The sequence below is a fragment of the Amia ocellicauda genome, chromosome 1 (assembly GCF_036373705.1).
Source record: "Amia ocellicauda isolate fAmiCal2 chromosome 1, fAmiCal2.hap1, whole genome shotgun sequence".
NCBI classification, from domain to species: domain Eukaryota; kingdom Metazoa; phylum Chordata; class Actinopteri; order Amiiformes; family Amiidae; genus Amia; species Amia ocellicauda.
Window position 1 is genome coordinate 30,131,509 of NC_089850.1, and position 27,766 is coordinate 30,159,274.

Genomic DNA, 27,766 nt, shown 5'->3' on the forward strand with positions numbered 1-27,766 from the left:
CGTGTGTTTCTGCGGGCATCTGTACCTAGTAGTCCGGCATCCTCGGCGGTGGAGAGGAAGGGGTCTTGAGCGCCGCTCCGCAATGGCTGGGCAGCAGTTCCAATACGATGAAAACGGCAACACTTTCTTCTACTTCCTCACGTCCTTCGTTGGACTCATTGTCATCCCCGCCACCTACTACCTCTGGCCCCGGGACCAGAACGCGGGTGAGGCCCTGACTCCGGCCGTGACAGCCTGGGGTGGTGAGGGGGAGCGGGCACATACAGTAGTGTCAGTCCCAGGGTGCAGACCTGTAGAGGCCTGGAGCCGCCGCTCCAATACCGGGTCCGGTGCAGGTTTGTTTCCGTGAGAGAGGGAGAGACATGGGGGTTCATTACAGGACAGTCGTACCAGGCTAGCAGACGAGGATTTGAGGAGACTTGTGTGTAACGATTTGAACGGCAAGGAGTCGAGATAACTTGTGTGTGTGTCTCAGTATGGGAGCTTCATGGTCGAAAACAGAGCTGGAGGGGCTGTAGCTTTGGCTGATTCGTTCACAAGGGCTTTGTTTCGGGCTTTTGCACAGATAATACTGCTGTGACTCACACGACCAGTGAGATTATAACCACAGTGTAACAACCCCAGCTAAATCGAGAGCAGCAGCTGCTGTATCGCTTAGTACAGATAGCTTTTCTCTTATCAGTTTCTGAGGTCCGACCTAACCTCGTTCAGAATGACATGTTTAAACCAGTGATTCAAGTGTGAGGTTTCTAACACGTGTGTGTCAGTATGTAGTGTCCTGACAGGTGGTCAATTAAATATTTCATACTATCTTGATTGCACTGTAGTTTCAGGGCACTGATAACAGTACTGTGCAATGAATCAGTTCAGTCCGTTCCTCCAGTTGCAGACTGGGCTGCCCACTGCAGTGGCTGTGTCCTGCAGGGTCTCGTACATCCATTGTCTCCTGTGGACTTTTGAAGATTGGATTGGGACTTTAAACTCAAGCTTAGATGAATTATTGTAACTTGAGAACTAAGTGTGGAACAAAAACCACAAGCATTGCTGCGCAGGTTCATTACTGGTAGGGCCTTTTTGTATTGGGTCCTTTATCACTGTGCATAAATGCTAGTTCACATATATAGTGTTTTTTTAAATGTCTGCTACTGTGATTATCGAAGGCTTCTCATATTGAAACATGACAACTCCAATTTACAAGGCACTGTGAGTGCGAAGGTTACACAGTGCCAGGTGGTTTAACAAAATCATAACCTATTAAGATAACCTTACCTAACTACAGCAGTGCAATAGGCTATACAAGCATGCCAAAAACAGTATGAGATAGTAAATGAGATTAAGGATTACAATCCAAATGCTTCAATAGGGAGCATGTAGTACAATTTTGAATTGAACAAAAGGCAGGCTGTGATCTAATCTGCAGTGTGAAGTGAAACAGGGCTGTAGTTACTATCTGAAGTAGGATCTTCAGATTAAATCATGTTTGTTGAGTTTTCAGGTCTGATCGAAAGTGATGACCTTTAATATCCATGGTCATTTTGCAATACATATGGTATGATCAATATCATATCAAAATATATGAAAGATTCAGTTCTTTTCCATTTTAAATGATAAAATGGGACAAATGGATTATTAAATGTTGGAATTACATTCAGGGGTTGTTTTAATTTATGAAGACTTTGTATTTAATTTGTTTTCTTCACAAGTTCTGCCATTGTGGTTAGGTAGGTATTCAGTGTTTCATCTCTGCAGTGGTGCTGGTCCCAGTGAGGATTTCTCTCCATCAGTTTCTTACTAGACTAAAAAAAGAATGGACAAATGAACCAAAGACAAGGTAAATTGGAGACAACCCACATTTTAACAAAAAGGTTTAAAATAGATACTTATTATAGGTCCATACTCCATAAGCCACCTACAAATCCTCTAACCAAGGATTTGACATTTTCAGATTTCCATACTTTATTCGAAAAAAGTGGTTGTTACAAGTATCTTTGCAAAAGAAAGTTGGCATCAGTTTTGTCCTGCTCTATTTCTAATCCATGAGACATCCCTTAGGTTATTTAACAAAACATAGGCAACTGCTGTACATTTGGTAATATACAATAAGGGATTCAAGGTAAAACATTTTAATGGAATTTCTAACATTTGTAATCTTCATTTAATTGTTATTTAATGAATAAATATAAAACTACTTCACAAAGGAGTAAACCAATAAAATACCATTACAAAAAGAAGTACCATTCATCAAGAAAACATAGCAGTAGACTAGACAATTAAGAGTGTGAACACAATGTTAAAAGAATACCAGATCATAGAACGCGATGTACATCTAAAATAAATTACACGCTTCACATTAAAACCCTTTAGAGATATTGACATCTTCTGAAGAAGACTCGGAAAAGTATTCTGTCTTCTGTAATTAAAACCCCACTGCAGTTCCGGGGCTTTTGTGCAGTAAGACAAAACGTTCTGAAAACTGCCTCCAAGAATAGTGTCACTGATCAGTTTTTTTACAGCAGAATTTTTTCTCTTACTTATGTTACAGCATTTGCATATGGGAAGTGTAATAGCCTTTGCTAAATTAAGTTTACAGAACTGTATCAGGGCCGCATTGTTTCAGATACTGTGAATGTGATCGTGGTTGAGACGATACAATTTAAATGAATGTCACGTTTTCGTTCCATGTTGTACGTCTGTGTTACAAACATAAATCTGAGTGTGTCCATGTGGAAGTTAGTTGTAGGCTCGTCAGATTGTTGTGTGGTTTTAAGAAGAAATATTAGTGTACATTAGCAGGGTGACAAGAATGGAAAATGTACCCCAAGTTAATTGCATGCATTACAGGTACGGGGAGTTTATAGATCTGAATATATCTCACACTAATCTGTACAAGCAAACCCACGTTCAGATGTGTGTTTGAATGGTCTAAACCTCTAATCTGATAAAGATACAAAATAAGTGCTTCAGAATAGGTGCATGTTATTAATGTTTTCCCCTCATACAATTGAGAGAATTTAAATGTGTGCCAAGTGTAGTTTTCTACTTGCATCCGTTTGTATTTATTTATTTTTTAAAGCTGTTGTACACTTGCTCACACATCATAGCTGATCTGTGATTATCAGACGTTTGGTTGGGATAACATCAGCAATCTGTCCCCGGAACAGTCTGACATGATGCTGTAAAACCTGCCTGCGATTTTCATCAGGCCATTCCCGAGGGAGTCAATCAAACCCTCACCAAACAACCGTTAATAGGCTTCATTGGGGATATTTCAGTGCTGCTGTTTTTTAATTTTATTTATTTTAAGAACCGTTATGCAGTATGGCAGTAGGTGGTAAATTAATAAAATGCAAAAAAAGGCTGGTGTCTGACACGTCATGGGTATTACTGTGAATTATTACAAGGCACAGGCCATTAGATGCAGGACTGAGAGAATGTGGGAAATGTACAATACGTTAGAGATTTGATTAATACAGGGTACAAATGTTCTATTACAGGAAAAAAATTCAAGACAATACTATATATATAGAAGAACGATTAGTATTTTTATTCTGGGTTAACATAAAGCCAAATAGATACTGTAGTGAATGATCTAAATTGGGATCTTAACCCCATTCTAGAGCCTCGCAGAACACACAGTGGCACACTGGACTTAAAGGATGTATCCTCTGTACACTGTTCACATAGCTGTGGAAACTGTACATATAATTCCCATCAAAATGTTAATGCCACTATGACATTGCATCAGAATTGTTATTTGGAGTACAAAATAAATATCCTTTCAGTCTTGACGTTTGATATCCTGTTCTGTCTTTTATCTTTTGTCAAGTGTTATTTTGCCCGATGTACTGAATTTCATATTCTTCAGTGCTTTGCTACGTGAAAATAATTGAATAAGGATTCTCTGGTATTTTTTGTGGATGTTGATGCATAATGATATATATGATACCATCAGTACCAGTACATTTGCATGGAATGTGACTGGCCTATCACATTGTGAGTACATATGTGTGTATTTCTGATGTTTAAAAGATTTTTTTTTTTTTTTTTTTTTTTTTTTTTTTTTTTTTTTTAGAAATAAGTGTTCTTTTAAACTAAAAATATGAAACTCTCATGCTCACAAGTAGGTGACAGGACTTCAAAATGAATTAACACATTTCTGATATAGATTGATGCTAATACAGTGCAAAACATTAGCTTATTTTTGGTACATTGTATAAAGCTGTTAGCTACAGTGGGGGGAAAAAAGTATTTGATCCCCTGCCGATTTTGTACGTTTGCCCACTGACAAAGAAATGATCAGTCTATAATAACAACAGACAGAATAACAACAAAAAAATCCAGAAAAACGCATTTCAAAAAAGTTATAAATTGATTTGCATGTTAATGAGGGAAATAAGTATTTGACCCCTTCGACTTAGTACTTGGTGGCAAAACCCTTGTTGGCAATCACAGAAGTCAGACGTTTCTTGTAGTTGGCCACCAGGTATGCACACATCTCAGGAGGGATTTTGTCCCACTCCTCTTTGCAGATCCTCTCCAAGTCATTAAGGTTTCGAGGCTGACGTTTGGCAACTCGAACCTTCAGCTCCCTCCACAGATTTTCTATGGGATTAAGGTCTGGAGACTGGTTAGGCCACTCCAGGACCTTAATGTGCTTCTTCTTGAGCCACTCCTTTGTTGCCTTGGCTGTGTGTTTTGGGTCATTGTCATGCTGGAATACCCATCCACGACCCATTTTCAATGCCCTGGCTGAGGGAAGGAGGTTCTCACCCAAGATTTGACGGTACATGGCCCCGTCCATCATCCCTTTGATGCGGTGCAGTTGTCCTGTCCCCTTAGCAGAAAAACACCCCCAAAGCATAATGTTTCCACCTCCATGTTTGACGGTGGGGATGGTGTTCTTGGGGTCATTCCTCCTCCTCCAAACACGGCGAGTTGAGTTGATGCCAAAGAGCTCGATTTTGGTCTCATCTGACCACAACACTTTCACCCAGTTCTCCTCTGAATCATTCAGATGTTCATTGCCAAACTTCAGACGGGCCTGTACATGTGCTTTCTTGAGCAGGGGGGCCTTGCGGGTGCTGCAGGATTTCAGTCCTTCACGGCGTAGTGTGTTACCAATTGTTTTCTTGGTGACTATGGTCCCAGCTGCCTTGAGATCATTAACAAGATCCTCCTGTGTAGTTCTGGGCTGATTCCTCACCGTTCTCATGATCATTGAAACTCCACGAGGTGAGATCTTGCATGGAGCCCCAGACCGAGGGAGACTGACAGTTATTTTGTGTTTCTTCCATTTGCGAATAATCTCACCAACTGTCGTCACCTTCTCACCAAGCTGCTTGGCGATGGTCTTGTAGCCCATTCCAGCCTTGTGTAGGTCTACAGTCTTGTCCCTGACATCCTTGGATAGCTCTTTGGTCTTGGCCATGGTGGAGAGTTTGGAATCTGATTGATTGATTGCTTCTGTGGACAGGTGTCTTTTATACAGGTAACGAGCTGAGATTAGGAGCACTCCCTTTAAGAGAGTGCTTCCCTTTAAGAGAGTGCTCCTAATATCAGCTCGTTACCTGTATAAAAGACACCTGGGAGCCAGAAATCTTGCTGATTGATAACTTTTTTTGAAATGTGTTTTTCTGAATTTTTTTTGCTGTTATTCTGTCTCTCACTGTTAAATACTTTTTTCCCTCACTATATAGGGATAATACTTAGTGTACATTAAATGCTCAAATGTTTCAAATATCTTTTCCTGAGTTTTCTGTAAATAGGTCAGAGTTTTTATTTTTTATACTTTTAATTGTTGCCAAAACTATTTCTAATTTGAACCATTTAGGAGCAGGTTACACATGCATAACATTTATCAGTTAATGTAGCACATTGATGTAATGGAATTTGGGCAAACTTTTGTGTCAGGAACACAAATTTTGCCAAATGTTTTCATTGTTACTCTTCTGCTACCCAAGAGACACTTAGCCTTGGTTTTACTTAATAAAGCCCTGGTTTTCAAACTAAAGATGAATCCTCAGTGGGGTTGTTGTGACAGGAGCATTTATATATGACACTTTTTAGCAGTTTATTTCTCAATGGACTGTATGATTATGGGAGAGTAGCATTTAGATTACACTGTTGCTGAGAGAAACCAATGCACAAAACACCAATTTATGTTCTTGTCATTTCACTTTGGCATCTAACTTTCTTTTTTTTTTTTCATTCCCGTATTTATTTTATTAACTAGCAATAAATGTAGTGTTCGCTCATATACTTGTTCTGAATCTATACGCTACATAAACCAAATACTACTTTGCATGTTATCATGTTTAGCTAAAATCTGTAATTAAACATCTTCATGTTTTTCTCTTTTTAATGGCCAAGGCAACTAATCAGAGGTTAGTTTGGTTTTTGAGATCTTAAAGTGTAAATAAACAAGAAAAAACACCAGCAGCAGAATCGGTTCCCTCTAGCTATTTAAATATTAAACTCAACAAAGCAGACAAATACATGGAGAATTATTAACTGCACGGTTGCTAGAAATTCTTTCCTTGGTGTGAATGAAAAGGACCATATGTTAACTAGAACAAAAACTGATATTTCTAAAATGTTCCACTGTGAAATTAAAGGTCCTCATACCCATGCATTAAGTACCACCAATGGGAAGAGCTTTCTTATCTGTTGAACAATCAATGGTAAGAATTTTTTATTTTTGTATTTCTCTGCTACTACATTTGTATTACTTTCAACTTACTTCCTTGTTTCAATAGCCTTCTGGCAGCATCCGACTCTCATGTACTGCGTGGGTGTTTCTGCTTATGTCCACATAGCTGTGTTGAAACGCATTGCTGCTAGCCGTTCATCAATAAGGAGTAATGAAAGATTTTCTTGTTTTGCGTTTGAAACGTTTAGGAGCAGGCTTGTATACTGCTAACTTGAGTTTTGATAGTCATTTGCAGCAATGATGACAATCCTCTCCTCCCCCAGGCAGTGCAAGTTGTACAGACAGCAGCAGAACAGTGCTAGTTTTCTGGTCCATAAAACTGCCTTTGTTATGGACTCCATCTGTATGTAATTAACGATGAATACTATAAAACGTGAGCATCCCTTAATTTGGCTTGCTGTAATATTATGATCAGTATCTAATCTATTTTTTTTTTTAAAGATGAAGCAAGCGAGTATAGGAGACTGATTCTTTTAACCTTCAGTTTGTTTTATTTTATTACATTTTAATGTGTAAATACACAGGAAAAACATCAATACAATTTCCTTAAGTTAAATATGTGATGAGCTAACTTTGCCTTCTAATGGTTTATTTAAAGCATAACATTTCTGGTGAAGGTGGTGTACCTTAAAGCTTGTTTTTGTAATAGCTGTAAAAGTAATGGGATTCCCTTTAGATTTGTTTTAAAGCATTTTTAGTGAACGAGCAGTGTGTAAAACCAGGATCAATACATTTTCGACACTGATTGAATCAATTACTGACACAAAAAAAGCAATTAAACTTGACAGACGTATCTTGTTAAAGTTGGGCAATATGCAGTATTTGAATTTGATAACCTTCCCAAAGAACTGATGTAATATCCGAAGACTGTAGAGGTCTGTATGAAGATCATTTTTTTGTTGTTTTAATTTGTACATGTCTGAAGCAAGGTTGGTACATCTCCTTTGTTATAAGCCATGGGTTCTTACTTGAAGGTTGTCTAACATCAACAGCACTCTCCCTGGACCACTGCCAAAATGTACAGAAGGCCTGGGGGAGGATAGTTTATAGAGTAAAAGAAGAGGTTTAGATTTTCCTTTCATTTGAAATGCAGCACTCTAGGTATTTTGGGTGAGCTTTGAGTTCATGGAGGGAAACTACAACTTAAAACGCGCTTTTTTTTTTTGTCCTTCAGACATGAAGCAAATTGACTGGTTAATCGACTATTAAAAATTACTACTCCAGAAAGTTTCTGTGAAGTTAAACAACACAATGTATCAAACATGTCTTTATAATGTTTAATTTAGTGTTGCTTGTTCTTTAACTCAGGTGTTGTGCACGTGACATCCTTTGTAATGTTTTTCAGAAATATCAGTAATATTTTTATAAAAAATGCAGCTGGTTAACCCATCACAAATACAAAATATTCACAGACCTACATGCACACAATGTACAGGAAATACTGTAAATATTGTACTGTCCCCCAACTGCTCATGTAGGTATTTAAATCAATATAATCTGATGTAATAAGTAATGCTATTGTGTAGCATAATTATACTTCCATTTGTGCAAGAAAAGGAATTTTGTTTTGTGATACATCCCATCTGTCATTTTCAGTGTTCCCCCCCACCAAAGAAAACGATCCCCTGGTCCTCGTAAAGATGATTTAATTGAGCAGCAGAGTAAAAAATGACAGAAATCAGTAGGTGATGCAAGTCATTCTCTGCATGTACAGACCAACAGCATTGCCATAGTGACTCTTGAGTTTTGCAGCATTGACAGAAATATCTTCATCCGACCTAGATTCCTTTCAGACTTGGACCAGTCATTTTTAGGTCCATGATGTCACTAAACATGAAGTAACAAAAGAATGAGGTGCATTTGATCCTTCCAGTGCCTCTGGCATGTCCGGTGTTGTGTTCTGGCCTGGAGGCAGTCTGATCAATTTCCTCAAGCTCTTGTATTAATGCCTTCCCCGACATTTATCTGTGCTTGCCTTTTCACCTGCTTGGGCCCCACTGAATAGATTGTAAACAACAAGGGCAGTTTAATTGCTCTGCTTCTTCAGAGCAGTTCAAGTTGTCCATTAAAGCGAAGCTTAGGTATAAAACCTTATGGAAAAAATACAGTTTTTTTCAGGAGAGTAAGATAAACGCGATGGTAACTTCCTTCCCTGTGATGGGTAGTTTTATCATTGATTTTTTTCATTCCTGGATGAAGGTGTTTTGTGGGAGAACACTGCACAGAATCAAATTAGGATTTTAGTTGTTAATGTTGTTAAAACTCTAGGCTAGGTCTTTTAAAACTGGTTTGAGGGCAAGATAGTTTAAAATATTCAGACTTGCATGGCAGTGTCTTTAAAAATGAATGCAGCTCTGTTTTGTTTCCCCTGAAATGTTGCTTTTAGTGAATAGGCCTTGTATTAAAAATGTGTGCGTCATCTGGCAATAAATAGCTCTAGTCTGTTTTTCCTGTCTATTCATGTCCTCTTTTATTCTCGTTCATGGTTCAACCTTTGAAGAACACTTGCATTTCCTGATTGTGTAATGTATATAAAAAAAACTGAATAGGGCTACCAGAAGGCCAATGCAATTTTTGCTAGAACTACTGGCTTTTATGGCCAAGACTGGTTAAAGTGACAACATCATCCCAAGCAATCCATTAAATTGGCCTGTATGGTAAGGAGGCAAGAAGGAAGCCATTACTCAAGAAAGCTCCCCCGAAACACTTGGGAGATTTTGTAGCCGTGTGGCAAGACGTTTTGTGGTCTGACAACTAAAATTTAACTTTTTGACCTAAATGCAAAGCATTATATGTCTGGTGCAAACCTAGCACAGCGCATCCTTCAAAGAACACCATCCCATCTGTGAGGCATGGTGGGACAGCATCATGTTTTGGGGATGTTTCTCATCGGCAGAGACTGGGGCACTTGCCAGGACAGAAGAGAAAATCAATGGAGAAAAGTAAATAAGGGTCCTTGAGGAAAACCTGCTGCCCTTTGCAAGAAAGCTGAAACTTTCACATTTCAGCATGACAACAACTTGAAACATGCAGCCAAAACTACACTGGAGTGACTAAGGAACAAAAAGGTAAATGTCCTTTAGTGGCCCAGAAGAGCCCTGTCCAATGAAAAACTGATGGCATGACTTGAAGATTGCTGTCCATCAATGCTCCCCAGGAACATGAAAGATTGAACAGTTTTGAAAAGAAGAATGGTTAAATATTGCCGAATCTAGGTGTGCAAAGTTGGTAGAGACCAATCCCAACAGACTCGCAGCTGTAATTGCTGCCAAAGTTGCTTCCACCTATTACCTTGAAGGTGGAGACTTAAATTATAATATTTCAGTTTTGTACTTTGAAAATAACATTTTCACAATAACTTTTCCCCTTTAAAAATATGGTGTATTGGTAAGTGGAATGCATGACTCGGGGACACAGACTCAAAAAAAAAAAAAAAAAAGTGTGAAAATGTTTAAGGGGTGTAGACTTTATAGACACAGTATGTACATTTTGGTAACTTACACAAAACATACACAATACAGCTATCAAGCTAAATTGAGATGTTGCCTTTCTACTGTCATTATTTTTCATACAGAGGCTGAATTTGTCAACCCTATTTATTTTCTCTTACCGAAGTCCTTTTAGGCCCAGAGATCTTTTTTTTCCCCCCCCATAACAGCATATGTTTGGAATCATTTTTTCTTGGGAGACCCTCTGAGAGGAGCTGAATCTAAGCAATTTCCCATATTTGCATATCATTGAGCACTATATAACTTTTAGAAAAGTATAATCATAAGCCTCCATCATTATTGAAAGAGAATGCTTGTGGACACAGTGCCCCAATGGGTTTTAGCACAGATGGAAGTCCTACAGAAATGTCTAATAATGCTTCCCTGAGCTAGCATGTATACAGAAATAAGGATGCAGAAAGTAAATGGATGTGAACATCTGTAACATAAATCTGTGTATAGAACTCTGAGAATCTGAAGGTTCCATCCGCAGGATTCCATCAGGGAGTCGCAGGAAGAATATTTGCTTGGAAGCTTTTGCAGGGATTGGTCAAGGATAGCCCACGCATGCTCTGTGGTATTCCAGTCAAGTGACCGGACAGGCCACGATTGTGTCAGGGGACTGACTGACTGTGATTGAGTGGAAGAGGCTTGCATTCTGTCATTCTCTTAGTCTTGGAAAGGAAGCAATTTAAAACAAAATGAATCAATAAAGCCATGCTGGTATGGAAGTCTCAAACAATATGACTGTTTGACCTAGTTTTTGGAGAGTTGTTCATTTGTAGTCCACATAAAATCGATTCCTTATTTTCAAAGATAAGTATTGTTTTTAGTGTCTATAAAGAAAACAGTGCCTTTCATAGTGTTGTACCAAAATGACACTGAATAAACTGGCTAATAATTTAGATATTTACCTAAATGTGGAAATATACTGTAGTATACACTTCTATATACAGAAGAGCCAATGCCTTATCCAGCTTTGCTTTTGTTCTAATTTTTCATTCTTGTTTTTTTTTAACCTGTTTCAACAGAGCAACTTCGTTTAAAGGCTTTGAGGAAAGTCCATGGAAGATGTCTGTGGTATCGGTTGCGGTTGATGAAGTCGCAACAAAGTGTTATTCCAACACTAAAGTGAGTCAGATTTCTTTTATTTGTAGCCAAAGGGTTGGAGTTTTAAAGATGTTCATGCACTGACGGAGACTTCTTCTGACTTAAACCCAGCACTCTTTTGACGTAAACTCAAACTGTGTGTATTCTCAGTCATAATGTCCATACTCAATATTATAAACTATGGAAGGAACCATTACTCAACATAATGTTGAATAGTTCTCTCATCCTGATAGTTTGTCTCCACAGGAGAGTAAAATCCCCTCAGTGGAGAAAGATGCCTGCTCTTCTAAGGTTAGCAGCATCTGGATATAGAAACTGGTCAAGTTATCTCCAATGTCTATATTCCTAATGAACAGTTTCCCAGCCGTATCATTCAATATATTTGGAGTCCACAGATTCGCTTTTTGTAATATTCTGTCACCCTCAAAGAGACGAAAGTCATGTATTTGCAGTCTTGTAAGTTGTACTGAAACACAAAAATGTTTTCAGGTTTTAATTATTCTCCTGATATCTATAGGTGAATATATACAACAAAACCACTCTGGAAATGGTGAAAATGTCCTGCTACCCAAAATGTTACTTTCCTTAACCGCTCATTCACAGCTACTTGTTAGCCCAAACATTGTAATTGACCTTAATATGTCATAAAAAATAATTTAATTGATGTAGAGATTGACAACGCGTATTTAATTAACAATATAATCAGAACACGAACTGTAATACTGCTGCTGATCTCCGTTGTCTGTGCAATATAGGTCAATTTTGGTTGCCATGGAAATGATTAAAGTTTAATTTGCTTCTGCTTTTCTGTCGAGTGAAAAAATAAGGCTGACAAAATGTTATTGTCTCCACCAATGTATTTATTTGTGTGTGTATATTTGGTATTACTTCTCTCATGTCTGTACATGCCTGGGAGCAGCTAAAATGAGTTTGCCATTTCAATTTTGTATTGCCTTTCCAGCATATTCCAAATCATTAATGGTTTTAACCTTTTTTGTGCCTAACAGAAAAGTAGCACTATTGTTTGGATGGGCTGTGTTTCTATTCCTTGCCTACAAAGTTTCAAAAATAGAAAGGGAATATGAAGAATACAACCCATATGAGGTCCTGAACCTAGAACCGGTAAGTCACTGTTAAAAGGCTTTCCTTTTACTTCTTGAGCATCGTTTAAAGGAAAATCAAACATGCACCAGTCCAAGTATATTTGCCATTGATGGTTTCATTTATGTGCCTAATGGGGGAGAGGATTTGATTTGGGACACTGAGAGGTCACAGCTGGCTATGAGAAGTGTGTGTGTGAGGAGGGGGAGCTGCAGCCATGTATTGCTAAAGCTTCAATGTTTATTGTATGTCTGCCAGAAAACAGGCAAATTTCTGCCAGCTTCATCCACACTGTGTGGTGGTGTGTGTACATCCATCCACAGCCCTAGCAATTCCTAATGGTTAATACGCTAATCATTTTTAATAAACTATAGAAGTGGTGTTTTAGGTTTCTTACCAGTATATGGCTGCACTTTCCCCAGTTATATTTTACAAAACAAGGTACATAAACCTATATGTAGGCAGGTGTGAGTAATGCTGGGGTCACACTACATGATTTTAAGCCTGATTTGAGCCCTTTTTGGCCCTCATGACAAGCAGCTTGTTCGAGGCACGTCCCCGCTACCGATGGTCGTGCAGTGTGAGACAGGCTACGGTGCAACCACTTGCCCTCCGATCCAGTCTTAAGCTAGTCGGAGCCCCTACAATTTTACTGACCGTGGAGAGTGATGTGATTAGTAGCCAATGATAGCTGAGCTGATTGAATAAGAAAAACGAAATGGGAAGAATAAACATGACATGAAAATCTTATTCTCCTAAGTATTTATTAAAATACTTCAAATACCAATGGTTGTCTGTAATTGACCCAGGTCTGCGCTAAATATCGATCCCTACAATGCGATGATCATTCTGTGGGATGGATATAGCCTTTGTGTTGCTCGCCTCTAGCTCTCATACAGAGTAGACAGACTATTGCCCTCGCCTCCCCAGCCATGTCTTCACACACATCCTCTTTTCTGTCCACTTTTTGTTTGTCCGCACAGACAAACACAAACAGCAACAGCGGCTTGGTTGTGTTCTTGTTGCGCAGATTTCTGCAGTTTTATACTGATCTGCAGAAATCCACAGATCCCATTGGTGATCTGATTCACGAACATAACCTGTAAATGTCCACGTCCGTGTTTGTTTACCTTTTTCTCTGGATGGATCACGTGTGTTTCCACAAGGCTTGGGGAGTTGAGAGGCTGTGTTGGAGCTCCCCACGACACAGGGTTTAGATCAGTCGTGAAGTGTGTGTCCCCCTGTACTTAAGCGATCCTGTAGTGTGCGCTCCTTCACGATACAAAAGACATGCATTCGGTGCAAAATAGTCGTTAAGTGTGAGCTGCCCACCATTTCAAAATCGGGTCAGATTGTAGAAATCGGGTATTGTGACCCCAGCTTAAGGACTATACCAAATCAAAAGTTTGTCCTACCTGCAAATTGCAAAGTTTAATAAATTGGCTTCTGACAATAATTGAACCATGAACCATGATTCGCAGGTAGGACAAAGTTTTTACTTTTGTCCCAGGCCTTAGTCTTTGTGAATGTTCTATACTTTTATACTTTTCGCACCTATTCTATAATTTTTATGTAAGATTGTAAAGGGTATCCTAATCTAAACTATACTTTACTTTTTCTTTGAAGGCTATCTGTTTATTTTCTAGTGAATCCACCCTAAATGTTAATATAGTACAATGTACAGATGGGCTCCCTTATTCACATTTCCTTACAAAGCCTGGAAACTCAAACACCCATGGCCTTTTCTAACACCTCTACCGTGATTTAGTTCTGCAAATTATTGTTCTTTTAATTAAATGGTGACGAGCAGGGACAGGAGAAGACTGACGTTCTGAGAATCGTAGCGTTCAGCACCCAGCATTCCATTTGACCCAGTTACGATTGGCTTGAGTGCATTATGTATTTACATTTGAGAGACTGTATTATTCAGTATTTCTTCATCTAAAGTTGTGCTGTGCTGTGCTGCTAGATTAAAGAAGAGAAAAAAGATGTTGATACATGCAGACTGTGTGGGCCGAGGGGGCTGCATGACCTGTGGCAAAGCTGTGTTTCAGCAAGAGAATGGAAAACCCATTCACCTGTCAACTGCAGCACAGACGTTTCTCATCTTGTGGTCCCCAGAAGGTTGTCTTGGAGCAGTCCTCTGTAGTCTGTTCACTCCAGAATGAACAGAAATGTAACTGAAAACAAAGTCTACAAAAGCATGGTCAATTGTTTAGTCACTTTTGATTTTGATAATGTCACCAACTCAAGTAATTCTGTACCTCATTAACTGTAAGTGGGAGATCGAACCCAGAAAGTGGAAAAGTTGGATCATGGTGTTCCTTCATCTCCTTTTCAATTATAATTGGCAGTGGGTCAGTATTGTACATGCCAGGCATTGCCTTACCATACATAATCAGTGGAAGAATAAAAGGCTTTAAGTGTTTATCCATACTTACCTTGTACCTGTGTTTTTCTAGGGTGCGACTGTGGTGGATATCAAAAAACAGTATCGCCTGCTCTCGCTCAAGTACCATCCTGACAAGAGTGGAGATGAGGTGATGTTTGTGAAGATTGCAAAGGCCTACCAAGCGTAAGTGTTTTGTGATGTCATTGCAGTCTGGAGGATGTGTCTTTCTATGCAGTGAAATGGAAATTCTAACATTGTCCTGCACTGAACTCTGATCTTTATCTCTACAGTTTAACAAATGAAGAGTCACGAAAAAATTGGGAGAAGTACGGCAACCCTGATGGTCCACAAGGTTCGCACATGCATAAGTCTTATGGGCTATTGAGTATAATTTTATGAATTATGTTTTTGTTTATTGCAAAGATCCAAAGCTTTTTATCCACTCTCTTTGAACCTTAAATTTTAGGTTAACGAACACCAAGCTAACCTACATTTTTTCCTCTTTATCCAGCTTCAAGTTTTGGGATTGCTTTGCCTGCTTGGATTGTGGACCAGAAAAACTCCATGCTCGTAAGTTTTTATTTTTTTTAATGGTTTCCTTTTTGTTGCCATAAAACCTCCAAAATGTTTTTGCTATAAACCACTTTGCAATAAAAACTGTAAATTTTTCGTATCGTTTTACAGGTGTTGCTTGTTTATGGCCTTGCCTTCATGGTCATTCTTCCTGTCGTGGTGGTGAGTATTCAGATGTATTTTCCTTCATAGTTATTTTTCAGTGTACTTTACCTGTTTGTTTATTTTTCCTCAAAAGACAGAAGTCGGGCTGCTGTGTTCATCATGGCAATTTACAAATGCATTTGATTTGAGATTGCTAAATTTATTATGCACTTTACAGCTGTCCTGTAATTTCTACACAATAGACACTCCCCACTTGTCTGTCTTGCTTGTTTGGTTTAGATTGCTAATTCAGCCCTGTATTTGAAGGTACCCACACCATTAACTGCATGGCTGTGTGACAGGACTGATGAATATTGAATGTCCTTAGATCTCATTTGTCAGCCAGATCCCCTTTAAAACACAAGAAATGTGCATTTGAACACAGAATTGGGGTTTAGCTGGGGGAATGATGCCTGGTGGCTTCTTGGGCCTCCCTGATAGAGCGTGCTATGACCGAGTGAGGCATATTAGCTCCTGCTGGTTTGTCTTCATTTGAAACTGGTGAAGAGAGTGCAGAGTAATCGGCTTCTTTCGTTTCTGCTTTCCTGATCTCTTTAGGGAACTTGGTGGTATCGGTCCATAAGATACAGTGGTGATCAAATTCTGATCAACACGACACAGCTTTTTATGCATTTCATGTATAAAACCCCAAATATGAATATGAAACGTAAGTACCCCTTTTTTTAAATCCATTTTGAAGTCCATGTTTGAGATTAACTGTAAAGTATACTTGATGAGAAACATGATGCTTTTGTAGATCTGCACCAATTTAATGTATGATTATATTTCAGGCCTATCGATGGTGTTGACAGCTGCATTTGAATTCGACCCACGTAGTAACAAGGAAGCAACAATTAGACCCACAGATAACATTGAAGTACCCCAGGTAATCAAGTTCTTTGTTGTATGCTAAGAACTGATTTATTACTGCTCATCCGTTGGCTGGCGGGTATTCATTCTTGATTTATGACCGTTTCAGCTCATCCGGGAACTAGGGAACATCAATGTGAAGAAGAAGGAGCCTCCCTTTTGCTACCCTTACAGTCTGAAGGCCAGAGTCCTGTTACTCGCTCATCTCGCTAGGATGGACGTTTCGGAGAACATCGAGGAAGGTATGACTTCATGGATTACTTCTCCTGCCGTCATTTGGAGGGGAAAGAAATATTGTAGCACTTTAATGTGTTTACATCAGATGGGGGGGGGGGGGAGGGGGGAATTGCACCTCAGAGCAGGTACTGATTCATCTGCACTTTACAGGCACCATCACATGCATCAATGGCACATGCAAGACCATTTTTAATAAAGAAATATTAGGCTTTTCTTACTGAGTGAGAAGCAAGGTTTCAGGACATAAAAGCAAAGCATGAATTGCATTGGAAAACAACCATCACAGGCAGGTCTGCCTACGAATCTCAACAAATATATTTCCTTTCTCAAGCATCACCTTTTGAATACTCATTATATATGACTCTGTGGAAAACAGATTGGGGATTAAGCCAAAATTGAGTGTATGAGTTGCAATGAAGCCGGGAGCAGTATTATTAATCTGATGATAATGATAGCCTACACTGTTTACATCCTCACCAGTAACACCGCAATGAGATCCAGCATTGTAGAGAACGGAGCTTTTTTGCTTTAGGTTTAAATTGCCTTCAAAGTGTGTCTAACCTGTTTTCACTCCTTTTGCTGTCTTTGTTTACAGATCAGAGGTTTGTTGTGAGGAAGAGTCCGGCGCTGCTTCAGGAAGTGGTGAACGTTGGCTGTCAGCTCACTATGATGGCAAACAGTCGAGGAGGTAAGCGAACTGTGTGCCATAAAACCTGTTTATATTGCACGTGAATTTGGAGCCCACTGCACAGAAGAAGGAATTTGATTACTCTCCTGTCTACTTGTCCTTGTACTTCTGGATTAGCGGTCATTCTGTTCAATGCCTGTGACTTGTTATGGTTAATGTGAAAAGGGGCTCAAATGTTCTTCATTGATATGTCACCTTAGGGTTTCATGCTCCTCGCTTGGTGTCCATTGAGAACTGTATGAAGCTCTCTCAGATGATCGTCCAAGGCCTGCAGGAGTCCAAATCGCCTTTGCTGCAGCTCCCACACTTTGAAGAGGAACACCTGAGATACTGTGTTTCCAAAAAAGTAAGTCACCGCCCCCTGACTCAAGTTGTTATTTTTTTTTAAACAGACCTAGTTGAGAATTGTGCCAGATGTGCTTTAAAATAAAACTGTTTATCAGTGACAAGAAGCTTCTGCCCCTCCTCTGAATTGTACTTGATGAAATCCTCCATCAGAAATAAATACAGATTCCCCATTTCACTGTATAGGAGTACAGTTCTACTCTCATTAAGCCAATAGCACTGCCCTGATGGTTTAATACTTTTGCACATTAAAAAATATTAAGAAAGCATGAGGGTTACATTTTATGGAAATTTTGAAAGAAGAGTGGTGTTAACTTCACAGCGTTCACAGCATCTTGCAGAAATAAAGCGATCTCATTATTTGATTTAATGACTTCTGACGTTATTGCCTCCTGCATTCTTCAGTACAAAGTAAGAAGCATCCAGGACCTCGTCAGCCTGAAGGATTCGGACAGACGCAGTATGCTGCGCTTCCTTGGGGAAGAGAAGTATGATGAAGTCATGGCAGTTCTTGGGAGCATTCCTCACATTACCATGGATATCAAACTTCAAGGTATTGTATTCTACTTAAGAAACCATTAACAATAAATGGCTAAAATGCTAAGAAAAATAAATTACAGGTATATCCGAGCTTTAAGTTGTACATTTCACTGACCATTTATTATTATTAGTTCCTTTAGCAGATGCCTTCATCCAAGGTGACTTGCAAACACTAGCATACAATATTCTACATGCACACAACATGACAATAGTAATACAATCACCATCAAAAAGAATCGGGGAAATATCAGGGAACAGAATCCAAGAATATAAGATCCGATCACTTCTCCACACCACACGCCTGGCAGCCAGAGTCTTGAACATGAATGTGTTAGGGAGGCAGCGCAGGGTGGGAAGGCACTACAGTCCTATTGCTCACGAGCAGCTCATTCCCTCACAGGGGTGTGAGACAGCAGAAAGAGAGGAAGCCGTGGTAGTTTATCATAGTCATGTGCGTTGAATAGTTTCTTACTTTAAATTCAGTGTTCTAAAGGCATGTTGGCAAAATTGGCATGTTAAGGAACTTTAAAGAACATCTTTGTCGTCCGAATTAGAATTAAATTTTTATTGTCTTTTGGAAGTATAATTCTTATTGGTTTTCAGCCTAAGCTTTTCCCTTTACACAGTTTAATATTGTATTAACTGGGGCAGAGGCTTTTCTGGCAACTGCAAAACGTTTTCAGTTCTCCCTGTTTGTTTCTTTTGATGCTAATATCACAGGGATTTCTAAGCGCAGAAACTTGAAAGGAAGTCTAGATAATGAGATTGTATTGAGATGTTTTTTGGGGGACTTTTCAGTGCTAGATGACGAGGACAGCAATAACATCACAGCAGGATCCATTGTCACCGTCACTGTCACTCTGACAAGAAAGAGGATGGTGGTAAGTACTGTGTTCGTTTCATTAGTTCATATCAGTGATGAAAGCTTATGCAGTAGATTTACATAAAAGGAACAGAATAAAATAGTCCATCTCCTGCTTCCTATTGCTCTTTCAAACAGGAGGCCAGAGAAAGCAGCTTTTCTGTGATACTGACTTGCTGTGGACTGTCCCTAATCTGACTCTTTGTGAATGTGAGCTGTTGATGAGAGTGCTGGGTCTGAGCAGAAATGCAAGAGCCCACAGGTTCTCCTTCCCTGGCCAGTTTACCGGTATCAAGAAGATTATACCCTCGGGCAGGCAGTTGCTTTTTGTGAATATGCCGTTACTGCTATTCGCCACTGGGGGGCACCTTACCGTTGTTAGTTCCAGCTCCCAAACCAAGCCAAACATTTCCTTCTTCTGATATTCCTGTCTCGCCTAAATGGCTCCTTAAGGGTAATGGCTCTGATCCAGAAAAGCAGTAGGTCTGGCATAAACTGACTGTGGCTCTGATCGTTACAGTGTAACGGCTGCTGTAGTTTATCGTCACTGTGCGTTGATTTTAAACCTTATCAAATCTGGCTTAGTCGCACTCCTCAGTGGGGTGAGGGACTACAGTGTTGTGTTGCATGACGGGCATTTGATGAGATGCACAATTATCTTAATGTATACAGGACATTTCCATGACATTTTTAATTATTATTTAAAGGAGTTCTTTGAAACGGAGCAGGAGCAATTGTGTGCAGTAGAAGACCACAATACAGAAGAGGTAGGTAGCATATTAACCCAGCCTTATTTGTTCACATAAGTTCTTTTCTCTGTTATCAAAGGGGTTGAATCCAAATTGGTGAATACATGTGAAAACATCTAGTTTTTTGTAGAGGAAATCGTATTGCTTTTTCTAGGTTCTGTATTGATCTTTTTTTCTAGCTTCGATATGTTTTAACTACTGAAGCAAGATTTTCCTCTCCTACCCGCTAATGATTAAAAAATAAATGTATGTGTAATTCTGATTTTTGTTTTGTGTAACAGCAGGGAGACGCCAGCAAAAACAAAATTAAAGTCTGGCAGAACAAAAACAAAGGAGCTAAGAAGGCCTCAAAGTCAAAGAAAAAGAAATTAACCAAGAAGAAAGTTACTCCTCAGCAGCAGCAAAAAACAGACAAGCCGAAACAAGCCAACGGGACCGTTTCTGGAAATGTAAGAACATATTTGGTATAGCAATCTTTCCTATATAATGGAAGGTTTACATACCATATAAGATCGGATATAAAGGGGGAACTTATTTTTATTTAAATTAATGAGTTACCATGTTTTAGATCTACATAATGTTAAAATTTCTGAAATATCATTCTTGAAAGGATGTGACCATTTCATTTTCTTGGATTGTTTAGTAAAGACTTCGGTTCAGCTTTGGACAGAATCACAGAAAATATTCCTGTTCGAAAGCTGCAGGATTCTAAGACATCTTGGCTTAAAGCTTGATCAACCTTTCTGCACAACTTATTAGATTGTATCTGTGCTTAGAAGCTTTATTTTGCTTTCTCGGGCTCTAAGGTAATATAAAGTAATAAAAATGTCAGTCTAACATCCTGAAACGGGGGCTGTGGTTTCTTATATCTTCACTGCTTTGTGACAGTTTTATTGCTTTATGTTGTAAATAACCATAGTTTTAACAGTTGAATAAGAAAATAACCCTGTGTACAAATAAGGACACTGCACAACTAAATATAGAAATAAGTGGAATAAAAGGGTTTCTGACTAAGGGGTGAAAGATCCTAAATTAATTTGACTTGGACAACATGTTATGGTATGTTGATCTCTTTGGCTCTGTTGACATGCGGGTTAAGAGTCAAGTAGTGTCAAGACTTCTTTTGGGCTTTTGAATTTGTTCTAATTAGTATGGTGCTTAAACTATTTAAGACTAAAAGCTAACCAGCTATATAACACCCTCTATACATCGTGACAGTACCTCCGCTGTTGTAACTGCCTTACCAGCATGTAAACGCAGCCTTTGAGTGTTCAGGTAGAAGCTCTTCTGGAGACGGGCGCGATGATGAAATGGTGTGGTTTGCCGTGCAGGAGGTGACGGCCTTGGCGAAGGAGGACGACGATGAGCTCTCCGACAAGGGCAGCGAGTCTGAGGACGGGGAGGTCACCAAGGACTCTCCCAGTGAGAGGGACGACGAGAGCGACAAGCAGAGCGATACGGAAGTGGAGGAGATGGGTGGAGACAACGAGGAGGTGAGGCGCGACGGAGCCGGGTTTGACCGCGGGGGGACCGCTGTCCATGTCGTTGTACAATGCTCTAGTGTTAAACTTCAATTAGGATTATATTGTATGCACATTTTGCTTTTGTGAATTATACCAATTTTGTGACCACTAAGTTAACCTGGGTAAGTGTCAGGATAGAAATATTACAATAGACGCTTTCTTTGTGAATTGAATGTAGAATTTTGAAGGGCACAGTGGGAAACTGTTTGTCACTATATCAATTGTTTGAACCATAACGGGAGGTCTGCAGTGCAACACTTTTAAAAGAAGGTGTCAAAACTGTCCAGTGATCCTATCCTGAAGGCTCTCTTATCTCTGTAGGAATGGGAAGCATTGCAGCAGAGTATACAACGAAGAGAGCGGGCTCTCCTTGAGACCAAATCAAAGATCACACATCCTGTTTATAGCTTGTACTTCCCAGAGGTGAGTCGTTTGCCTCGCGTACTAGATTTCCTTGCTGCTTAAAATGTTTTCAGAAATATTGATATTCTTATAATATATATATATATTTACCTTTTACAGGAAAAGCAAGAGTGGTGGTGGCTGTACATCGCTGACAGGAGAGAACAAACTTTAGTGTCAATGCCCTATCACGTCTGTACGCTAAAGGAGACTGAAGAGGTTAGTGCTGCTTGTTACTGAAAGGGGACCCTCAGAGCGAGCTGTTCTTGAGGAATGGCCTGGGATTGATCTGAGAGCTGGTGTCTGACAAAGAACAGACAGAGTGCAGTCCTCCATGGCCAGCAGTAAAGACTGATTACATTCAATTGGCAAAATAAAAGCAATTAGAGGGCACTTACTGATCAATAGTCTTAGGCACTGATAATATATAAAATAAATAAATAAAACCTAAACATAACAGCTTGTTGTGCAGATTGATTGATAGATGTTGGAAGTGCAGATGCTGCTCAAGTCTGGAATATCTCCTAATCACTAAGCAAGCATATGCAATTCTGCCTGTTGGGCCGGCCTGTACACAAGACATGGCTGTCATTTTACTGAAATCAGCCTGTCTGTAGATGACGTCTGAAGGACTGCTCTCCCACATCCTCCCTGTCAGCCTTCCACAAATTAGTTGCTAGGCAACCCCAATGTAGCAGTGTCAGATTGTTAAAGCGGCAGAGCCCGGTCTGCACACGGTTTGTTTTGACTGCAGCTGGAAATGGCCCAGAAATCCTGGAAGGGATCTTTACAATGATTGTGAATGCCTGCTTTTTATTTGCATGCAATAAACTGCTGTTAGGAGTGTGTAAACAGTCTTTAATATGTGCTTTCAATACTTGAACCAGTGGGACCTGGATTCATAGTACAGAGAGAGGGTTTGGATAGTATCTGCTTTTAGAATTTCCTAAATAAACTGCCCTCCCTGAAACACGCAGCCAGGCAAGGGAGGTAACCCTGTACAGAAGACAAGTGCATGTGTATACTGTACACAGCATACTAACAATTAGACTTGTTATAGAAGTTAATATGTATATTGCCTTTGTTTTTAAAGGTTGAGTTGAAATTCCCTGCACCATCTAAAACTGGAAATTATCAGTATTCAGTGATATTGAGATCAGATTCCTACATGGGGTTGGATCAGATAAAGCCATTAAAGGTGAGTGTCTTATTTGCAGAATCCATAGGCTTTGTGGACAAATACAATTACGTTTTTCTTTTTGGTGGGGGGGTTTCTTTCCCTCAAATTGTAGGTCTCTGTAGAGTGGTAATGAAAAATGTATACATTCCCAAAAAGAGATGGTTGAATTAGTGTTGTTTATTGTGAATGAGGTTTGAATACCTTGGACTAAAACTGTTTATAATGTAAAAAAAAAAAAACACCTGAATGTCCTTCAAGCAGGCATGAAAACACTGCAGCTTAATTTAGATTGAATTTATTTAAATTAAATGTTCTTTCCACTCCTTCAAACCACTCCTGTAAGGGTGGGTGGTGAGCAGTGAGGTGGGGAGGGCTGGGGTGCTGGTCTTTAGAGGAGGGACGTGCGGGTTCCTGCCCACTGTCTGACCTTGGCTCTGTGTCACAGCTGGAAGTCCATGAGGCCAAGGCCATGATAGACAACCACCCGCAGTGGGACATCCCCGAGACTGAGGAGGAAGAGGAGGACCAAGAGGACAGCGATGGCATCGAGGAGAGCGAGGAGGACGATGACGACGACGACTAGCCCGGCCTCCCGTCCGGCCGCCAGCTCTCAGACTGATCTCGTTGGTGAACACCAACAACAACCAGAATCTAAATCAAACCATTCTTGCACACAGGTCAACACCGACTAGGTTTCTTTTTTTTTTTTTTTTTTTGTGGGGTGGGGGGGGAGACGCAAGATGAACCAGTACCCCGACACTTATTCTTGGTCTCGAGTCTCAGCTGTTAGTGTGTGTATGATTAAATGCAGCTCACACATGGATGGCCTGAAGCTCTTCTTTTCTAGCACTGCCTATGACAGAGTCCCCTGCCTCGCCAACTGAAAAGCCTAAACAACTGGAGATCGCTGCAGCCGTGTCTATGGTGTGGAATCGGGGCAAAGGGATGAGGGGAGGGGAGGCACATTTTGTTACAGTTGAATAAATAAACAAAGGGGCTCACTACTTTTTATGTTGTATTTTATTTTGTAGTCTGGATGTCCAAGGACTCTCGGTTGTACTGGGGGAAAACTGCTGGCCGTCATTCTGAAAGTGTTGCATCTCTTTAAGATGGCACCTAAAGGTCTCCAGTTTGGGATTTTAGTTGCTTTTGTAACACGGCACACTTTCTTAATGGGTGCTCCAGCCGTCACTAAGGCAAGGCATTCTTCTCCTGACTCGGTTCAAACTGCCAGAAGTCGCATTATTTCCCATACAATAAATAGGCTTTAGATTTTTAAGCATTTTTTTTTTGTTTTTTGTAATTGTTCATGAGATACTAGCAGACAGTGATGCATGGAACAGTGGTGTTGCCTCAGTGGACTGGTCTTTTTTTCACAGTTTATCATGAAGGCCATCTTTCACATTTGTGGGTTCCATTTAAGTGCTTCTGTTAGTACTTTCATTCATCAGAAACAAATGAGGAGAGAACCTGTTGACAAATGTTTTGTCTCGACTATATAGCTAAAAGTGAAATGTTTAAAAGACATTCGACTACAGCCACCCACTCTGTCAACATTACAGTGTTTCTACTCGATTTGCCTTAATGCAATGGTATGTCGGCACAGAGTTACTGAATCAAACATCTCGGGACTGCTGTTGTATGACATTATGATCGCTGTCAGTTTCACTAATTGAAATTCTCTCTTCTGCTGCTCTGTGTCTTTGGTTCTGTGTTTGCGCACATTTAAAATTAGAGGTGTTGCAGATAGTTTGGGCTGTGCGTTTCATTAATGCAATAAAAATATACAGGCTAGCTTTTTAGGATCGTCACTCACAATGATCTACAAATCTAAAAACATAAGACTTTGGAGATGGTTTTTATTTGGAAGTGAAAGGTAGTGTGGCGTATTATATGGTACATTCCAGTTGGCTCCTGTATCTCAAAGGCCTTATTATATAACAGGGTTGTAATGCTTTAAATTTAGAAAGTCAATGGTAGATTCCACTGTTGGGGGATTGGGGGTGGGGGAGGCAGGATGGGTAAATACTTGGATTATTTCTTTTTTGGAGGGGACATCGTTATTTGCTTTTAGTTGCACCTTTTGTTTTTCAGGCTTTAGAAACATCTTGCTTTAATCTGTATAATGATTTTCCTAGGAGACTACTTTCTGAGAGAGTCTTTTGAAGAAAGAAGAAAAGGTCAACCTGTGCATATTAATTGAGACGGAGAATGGACACATTGCAGTTTTGTACAATTCAGTTTGTGTTACATTATCCTAAATTCTCGCTATTTTAAGATTCAAGGGAGGCCTGGAGAAACAGATCTGGTATCAAATGAGTAGAATGTGGGAAGGAAAAAGAATGTTCTCTATCCTACTGTATTATTCCAACACTACACCTTATTTTTCACACACAAATGTTGGGCTGACAAAATTATTTTGTGCAGAAAATTTAATCTGGACTCATTAGGGTGGAATAGTGACAGTAGTGTTTTTTTTTAATTATTATTCTTTGTTCCCCTAAAGGTTAAAATGAATTCAGGGGACTAATCTGAATTAAAACAAAAAATAATCCCAGGCAGAAAAGGGAATATTTGTGTTGAGAACAGCACCTAAAAAGGATGGGACCATTTATTAACTCTTAATTGTTGTAATGTTTTGGTTAACTCTCAAGCTGGCATCAGAGATGTTATGAAACCAGGGGCAAGAGAGATGGAAATCTAAAGTTTCAAAGTCACTGTAATATAAAGAAAATGGCCAAATTGTGGCGCTTGCTGTTGTAAGCAGCTGCTTGTGGTTCCTTGTCATTAATGGCAGAACACCCTTCAGGCTGTGTGGATTTTGAGTGTCTAAAATTGGTATTGCAGCACACTTACAATTTACAGTACACTCAAAAAATACAAATCCTACTTTTGTGACATTACTTTTAACCACTTTCAGTTTTTTATCACTTGTTATACTAGCTCCTCTTGCAGAAAAATAGCTGACTGATGTATGTATTTAATAGTTCTGTTGGGAAGACATAAACTAAACATTGTAAGCAATTGTTTAGCATAGATTACCTTGTGTGTCTCTTTTTAACCAGTATAAACATTGTGCTGTACAAGGAAAAGGATTCAAATAGGGCTGCATGTTCAGTTATGCAAATACCAAACTGTACATCCACTAAGTTTAAATCAAAATTTACACCTAGAAGAAAATAATTGCATTTAAGTATTATTAATCTGCAAGAATGTAGCATTAGTTAACATGCTGTGTTAAAACTGCAGTAACTTAAATAATTCAGCTATAATACTGTCTTTTAATCCTTACAGGCCAAATAGGAACTATTACCCAATAATAAAGTATCTGCCAATTTTGTTTACAATAAAATTGTCATTGTAAATGGAAAATATATCATTATATATTCTTTGTATTTAAATCATTGCAAATAAAAAGGTAAGACTTTTTAAACTGTGAAATGTCTTTTTATTATTATTATTATTATTATTAGGTTCCTGTTTAAAGACTTGGATGTAGATAATCCTAATGTAACTATTTTTAGTTCTAAAACCAAACAAACCCAATGTCTTTTCAGGTCTCTTCAAAGTCTGTAATTTCACTTCTCAGGGCTGTTTTCTGCCAAGGATATCTTTTAAAGGATAATATTTTCACAGTAATGCATTTTTACTTGCAGCATTGAGAAGGACTGCACCCCTGGGTATCTCCAGAGATTACTTATTACAACCATAACCTCAGAAATTAAAGCGCACAAGGCCTTTGCCATTCCCACTGTGCCCATGGAGGGGGCTAGGGGTTGGGGATTTTGTGATGAATTCAGGATGGGGAGATCGTGCAGAACTAATTCTTGCCTTCTTGACTAAACAAGTAGTCAACAATAGTACTGCATACAGATGTATTTAATTAATCTACATTTTCACCACTGACAGGTCTGCGTACATCACTGTTGAAGGAAATCGGGGTAAAGCAAAGGATGAAAACAACTTGTGCAACTCATTAGGTGCAATATTGATGTGGCCTTCCATTTCAAACCTTGCTAAAAGAAATGTTGAGTGACCATAACCTCTTCAAACAGCTCTTTACATACTACTTTTGAACAATGAAATGTATTGTTGTAAGACCTTAAGAACCCAGACTGAAGTCCAAGTGCAAGAACAGGTTATAAACTGCTTACAAAAGAATAAACTGTACTACAATCAGGTAAATCAATTTGATAACCACCTCATTGAGTTCAAAGTTTAAACCCATTCTTTTTACCCTATATACTGAACAATGTAAATAGTATTTGCATTTCATATCACTGATAACATTCAATGCCCTTCTTTTCTTGCTTTCTTTTTTCTCTAATAAATTATATTTAGTCTGACTGCAGGTTCATTGTTGAAGAAAAAAAATAATCCCCTAATCCACAAATCTACCAGGGGATAAAGCAGGACATTGAATCATTTAATGTTTGCCTCTTTACTGTTCATGTACCAGGAAAACAAAATCACATTACCACCCTTAGTTTTACTGTAGAAACCAAACGTTACCACTACCTCTTGACCATTTTCCTTTTTGCATCCCTGTATGGATTCCTTTATTCAAATATTGTGTAATCTGATTATGACTCCAGTGGTCTTTTAATCATTCTTCAGTGTTCGTTTCCCTTTTATATGTTACATGTTTTTCCAACACATGTTTTTGAGCTGCAACCATTCTGTCTTTTCTTGTGACTACATTTAGGATTTTTCTTGCAAATTCTCTGCCAGAATTAGCCTTTCTATGGGGGACACTTAGGGTCCATAACAAATAACAAATGTACATCTTCCTTAGGACCATTGTAAGATTTCATACAATCCTATAAGGTAGTTGTGTCGGAGAAAGAGACGCA

At 39.2% G+C, this 27,766-nt stretch overlaps 1 protein-coding gene across 1 annotated transcript; it reads left to right on the forward strand.

The window, feature by feature from the left end:
* On the forward strand, nt 1–26,354 carry sec63 (SEC63 homolog, protein translocation regulator). The gene is made up of 21 exons (XM_066701433.1): nt 1–206; nt 11,229–11,328; nt 12,315–12,429; nt 14,871–14,983; nt 15,091–15,152; nt 15,312–15,370; nt 15,485–15,535; nt 16,076–16,184; nt 16,309–16,403; nt 16,497–16,629; nt 17,220–17,312; nt 17,513–17,658; nt 18,063–18,210; nt 18,996–19,078; nt 19,767–19,826; nt 20,090–20,257; nt 21,140–21,301; nt 21,653–21,754; nt 21,854–21,952; nt 22,827–22,931; nt 23,359–26,354. The coding sequence occupies exons 1-21, from the start codon at nt 83–85 to the stop codon at nt 23,494–23,496; spliced, it is 2,265 nt and encodes a 754-aa protein (XP_066557530.1). The 5' UTR covers nt 1–82; the 3' UTR covers nt 23,497–26,354.
* The last annotated feature ends 1,412 nt before the right edge of the window (nt 26,355–27,766 follow it).